The following is a 6000-nucleotide window of genomic DNA, read 5'->3' on the forward strand; positions in this document are numbered from 1 at the left end:
CTGATATTCTAGTATGGAACTATTGTGATTAGTAATGGAAGTAAATGTAGCATTGATGTAGAGAAAGTGGCCGTGGTAGCAGCTGAGGGTAGGGAGTGGGAAGAGATGTGATGTGGGGGCATTTTCAGGACTTGGAGTTGTCCTGGATGGTACTGCAGGGACAGTTATTGGACACTGTATATCCTCCCATGGCCCACCGGGTAGACTGGGGGAGAGTGTAAACTATAATGTGGACCATTGACCATGTGGTGCAGCAGTGCTCAGAGATGTATTCACCAAGTGCAGTGAATGTCCCATGATGATGGAGGAGGTTGTTGTTATGGGAGGAGTGGGGTGAGGGGGTGGGGGGGATATATGGGGACCTCATATTTTTTGAATGTGAGATTTAAAAAAAATATGGACAAAAAAAACAAAAAAAAAAAATACAAAAAACAAACCAAAAAAAAAACTTTACTAATATTAAGAATTAGGAAGATGTGTCAAATGTTAAATTTAACCACAGAGAGGAGGGGAGATAAAGTGTCCTTCTCTGGGTATCACTATGAGACTGTTCAAGTTACTTTTCAAAGCAGAGACTGCCTTTTATCTCTGTATAACAGGTGCAAATAAGGCCTGGCACAGAATAGGCCTAGGCCAATAGTGGCAACAGATTTCTGAGACACTGAGTTAGGATTCTTAAATTATTCCCAAGTTTGGTGGAAAGAGTGGGCCATATTCAATTGTAATGTCTGTCATGGGCAAGGAGCTAGGTGGGTATAGTATCAAATTCAACTTACACTGAGCAGATACTAAGATACACTCAAGAATTTGAAAATACGGTTCCTTCCAAGTTACAAGCAACACCCACCATTTTTATTGCCAATTCTAAGATGCTTATAAAGAAAAAATGAACATACAAATATGTCAGCAGCGCTAAGGACCTGGTTGTTACACAGTCACTGGTGATATGTAGACTGACACATTAACAAAGCATATTTTCAAAAGGAAAGCCTATACTCAGCAAGGAACATTCTGGTGTGATGGGAATGATCAAGAAACCTCTATTCTGGAATCAGCTCTGCCACAACTCCTCTCTATTAACCTGAACAAGCTATTCATCTTTGGGCCTCAATTTTCCTACCTGTAAAACCAGTTCATTGAACTAGATGCTTGCTAATGCCCAGTTCCAGTTTTTGGGCATTGTATACTATTCCCATCTTAAGAAAATTATTCTTAGCTCCTAAGCCTTGTGTTCATAGGATTACAAATTATCCGTAAGTATGTAAGTCAAAGTAACCACATGGAATCAGGTAATAGATTCAACTAGTAGCATGACTTCTTGTCAAAACAAGGATATCTATCCCCACCCAGATTCTCTCCAGGGTTGTATCAAGGCTCCTAATTTATGCTTAGGCAAGAAGCCTTATACTTCAGCTAAACATTACATTTTAGATTTCTCTGTGATTATTTCCTTATCTTGAGTTTTCACAGCCCTGGGCACGATGTTTCTCATCAATTTAAGTCTATACTCATACTTAGCACTGTAGTTCTTGTTTTTTTGTAACACTTAAATAATGAATAGGATTTACCACCTGGAGGTATTCTCCTAACTCTATTACAATAGTTATTAGTGATTTTAATTAGACAAAACGGCCATTCTTTTTGCTACCCCACCATATTGTCAAGGATATTACAGTAATAAGTATTAGCACGTTTTAAATTTACATTAACAAAAAACAGAGAATGGGGAAGCCAGGAAATGAGAGAGGAAAAAAACTTCACAGATGTCACAATCAAAGCTTAGAGTAACTCAAATCATTAGTGCTTTTTAAAAATGTTTCTTAAAAGCTATACTATGCTTATGTTGGGTAAAATTTCACAAGTGATAATCTGCCTCTCATTAATTAAAAATAAGAGTCAAGGACATTGCTCTGCTGTGGCTAAACCCTAGACTGTCTGTCTTTAAAAGGAGAGAGGAATAACATCGTCAGAGAGTAAGAAGCAGAGTGTTTGAGTGATTTCTCAAAAGTTACCACTGACTTCATCACCTACTCAAAGGTCTTCGGACTCCTGCAAAGCTTGCCACCTACAGAAGGTAAACTGTGCTAGGAGCAAAGTTCAAACATTCAGCTGCACTCTTGGGCCCCTTAGGTTTTATTCTCCATTAACAAAAAATCATTGGACAGCGCCAATGATTTCAACGCGTTTTCGTGATAAGGATTGATTTTTTTTTTCATTGAAAGGAGGAGGAAGAGACCTTTCCACTTTTCTCCTTGAACCATGGATTTTTCACCAAATCTGGCAGCTTTCCCACCCTACCCACTCCCAAATCTGAGGCAGCTTGCAGAAAGTTCATTCCAGGAGGTGAGCGGCTGGGATAGGTTTTGAGGCAGTCTTGCCAAACGGTCTAGGAAATGCGTTCAGACCCAGAGACGTTCAAAGGCTGAATTAGTAAGGCAGATAATAATGCCTCCTTCACCACGCGGTCCGGAAAACTTTTCTTGAACGCTGAGCCCCAGGCACCGTCACCCTGCGCTCGGAGAACCGAGAACCGACGCCGGCGACTCTGGAGAGTTGGGTCATTCACAGTCTAGGGTACCCCGGCTGTCGTCCCCCCTCAGCTTTTTGCATCCCCCTCCCCCCTCCCGAGCGGGGCTTCGGGTGCTCCCGTGCACCCTGGGCGCAGCCCCGCGGGTCGCGTCCCGAGGTGGGGCGCCCCAGGGGCCACCCACGCGAGGCCAGGAGAGGAAGAGGAGGAGGTCCAGGAGAGCCCGGGCCGGGCTGGCGCCTCGGCCAGCGCCCTTCCCGCGGCTCCTGCCCTGAGGCCCCGCTCACCTGGGACCTGGCCACCAGGAGGGGGGGCCGGAACACCAAGTCTCGCAGAAGTTTCCCCGACTGCACCGCCACGGCCGACGCCATCTTAAGCAGGAAGCCGCGGGGGGGAGTCGGCCTGAGCGCCGGCGGTGGGAGGGGAAGGAGGAGGAGACGGCGGGGCCGGCCTCGGGGCGAGGCCGCCCCTGTGCGCCCGAGGGCGCCGTGGCACCCGGCGCACCAGCCCCTGGGCTCTCCAGCGCCCCGCGCGTCCCGCTTTCTCCCCAGCCTGTAGGCGCTGCTTGAGAGTTCCAAGCCATGGGATCCCCTCTATTCCGTCCCCAAGTTTGCACTCAGGTTCTAGAAGACCTAGTGGCCCTCAGTGTCTTCATCTGCATATTCACATTTTGCCTTCTCTAGCAGCAGCAGACACACAAGGGAGAAATAAATAACCATTTACATTTTTCCTGCAGTGCATAGCATTGGGCCAAGCTTAGAGGAGGTGCTCAATAAATACATGTGAAGCGAACTACACTTACGGAGTACCTCCTAAAACTTCTATTTTCCACCTCTTTCTTTCCAAATATGAAGCTCTTTGAGGTCTGAGAACCTGGACTCTACCACAGCCTTCTGCACTGTGCTTGACCGGGATAAGTACAGAGTTTCCAAGGACTGGCTTGGGTTCAAATCCCACCTCATCTGAATTGCAATATGGCCTTCTCACACAGTACCTATGGCCATAGGCAATACCTCTGTCAAAAGCATAGGTAGGGGAGCGTGTAGCCCGTTGGTTGAGTGCCTGCTTCCCATGTACAAGGTCCCGGGTTCAATCCCTTATAGCTCCTTTTAAAAAAATTAAGGTAAATTTTTTTTAAAAGCCTAAGTGCCATCTGGTAGCAGATTGAAGCAAGGAGGGAGGCATCAGACAAACTGAACTCAAGTCTTGACTCAGCAATTTAAAAGCTTCATGAGGTGGGCAAATTTCTCAGAAGCCTCAATTCCTTTATCTGTGAACAGGGGATTATGATAGGATTTATTTTGTCAATGAGATGCTTTGTCAAGTGTGAGAGATCCCAGTGGCTGCTAGCTACCAGGCTGTCACTGCTTGATTAAGAAATCTTTTTTGCGTTTGTTTCCCCATTAGTAAAATGAAAGTCAGGTATGCTAGCATCTTATTTGAGCTCAGAGATAACGATGTAATACTTCTCATAAACTTTGCATACATTTGAATTATTAAGTTCTAAAACACTGTGTTCGAACTTTGGGTTAAACTACCTTGGTTACACTGTTTTTTATTCAGTTAATCATTCCAGGAAGGAAAATAAAAACATCAGTAGGCATACACGCCTTCTCTTCCATCTAAACGGTGCATGTTAATGTGAAATAATGTGCTTATTTTCATACCCACACTGATTACTCCAGGGGCCCTGATTTGCCAAAGAGGCAACAGGGATAGTGCATCTAGCAGTTCCACTGGCTATTTATCGTTACCTTTTCATTTAAGCATAAAAACCATTTGACAGATACAAACTTATTATAACCAGCTGAGCTGAATAGAATTTTTTGAGAAACAACCCTAATTTTCATGAATAACATATTTGAGATCATGCTGCTGCATGTCAGGAATGAAAATAACTAGTACTATGATGAAATAAAGGGCATTTGTGGATTTGTTTGGTTATTTCTTTTTTAATGGATAACAAATTTCTTAAAATTTACAGGGAAAGAAACTTTGGCCTCTCATTATATACATAGGTAAAATCCCTGTTGCTGCTTGTGACAACCATTTTATTCAATGCTTCAATTGTATTATTTGCCAGTGTCACGGAAAGAACTTCCATTGTGCCAAAGTTATTTTTCCCTCTTCAATAGTGCATTAAAATGATTAATTTTGGTGACATTTCTCAGCAGCTTATTTAAATTATAAGGTATGCAGAAGAAAAGGGATGTAAAACTGAAAGTTTTTCCTCTAACAAAACAGCAGTGGGCTCAAGAGAAACTCTTCTTACTATATGGTGGAGAGAATTCAGGGGAGGCAAGTGTAGAGCCAGGAGTAAAAGTTCCGGACAGGTCAGAGTCAGGATGAAAAAGGAAGAAAAGCAAGGAGCATCATAAACCCAGGGAAGGCACAATCAGGGACAAGACCAGTTGAAAAGAGTAAGGTGGGAAACAAGATGTAATGGTACAAACAAGGGAAGGGCAACGGCATGATGTTTGTAAGAAGTTTGTAGATGAAGAAGATGGTAAAACCTGAATAAGGAACATTTACACAAAGGATAGTGGAGGGACACGGGCTGAAAGGAAAAATAAGGCACCAGATTGATTATGAGAAAGAAGTTTCCTGCAGAAAGAAAACCTAGATTCTCACTGCAAATGGAATCCATGGAATTCAGTACCTTAAATATTACTGCCATCCTCCTTTTAAACCCTAAAATAAAAATTAAAGTAGCAATCCAGTTCAGATATCCTGCGTCATTAAAAGGTAAGCACCTGGGAAGTGGATGTGACTCAACCCGTTGGGCACCTGCCTACCACATCAGAGGTCCCAGGTTTGGATTCCAGTGCCTTCTGGAGAAGGTGAGCAAACAATGAACAGACAGACGAGAGAACTATGTGGGGGAAGGAAGGGGTAAAAGAATTAAAGTAAGTAAATCTTTAAAATAAAAATTCTAAAAAGCACCCACAGAAGTGAACCATGTGAAATAGTTAAGGTATTAAAAAAAAAAAGGGAAGCAGCCTTGGCCCAATGGCTAGGGCATCCTCCTACCACATGGGAGGTCCACAGTTCAAACCCTGGGCCTCCTTGACCTGTGGGGAGCTGGCCCACGCACAGTGCTGATGCACGCAAGGAGTGCCCTGCCACGCAGGGGTGTCCCCCGCGTAGGGGAGCTCCACGCGCAAGGATTGCACCCCATAAGGAGAGCCACCCAGCGTGAAAGACAGTACAACCTGCCCAGGAATGGTGCCACACACACGGAGAGCTGACGCAGCAAGTGATGCAACAAAAAGAAACACAGATTCCCGGTGCCATGGATAAGGATAGAAGCGGTCACTGAAGAACACACAGTGAGTGAATGGACACAGAGAACAGCCAACTGGGGGGGAGGGGGGAGAAATAAATAAAAAAATAAATCTTTAAAAAAAGAAAAAGCCCTTTGGAAGCCGTACCCTCCAGAGTTTCTGATTCAGTAGATCTGTCTTGTGACCCCA

General features: G+C 44.1%; 1 protein-coding gene across 1 annotated transcript in view; it reads right to left on the minus strand.

The window, feature by feature from the left end:
- SUCLG2 (succinate-CoA ligase GDP-forming subunit beta) overlaps positions 1 to 2996 on the minus strand; it is a 305148-nt gene extending 302152 nt beyond the window's left edge. Inside the window, exon 1 of the mRNA XM_004457048.5 lies at positions 2815 to 2996. Within this exon, the coding sequence (XP_004457105.1) occupies positions 2815 to 2898 (84 nt within the window). The 5' untranslated portion in view covers positions 2899 to 2996. The remainder of the gene's footprint in view (positions 1 to 2814) is intronic.
- Positions 2997 to 6000: the final 3004 nt, after the last annotated feature.

This window comes from Dasypus novemcinctus, chromosome 26, assembly GCF_030445035.2.
Source record: "Dasypus novemcinctus isolate mDasNov1 chromosome 26, mDasNov1.1.hap2, whole genome shotgun sequence".
In the NCBI taxonomy this organism is placed as follows: Eukaryota; Metazoa; Chordata; class Mammalia; order Cingulata; family Dasypodidae; genus Dasypus; species Dasypus novemcinctus.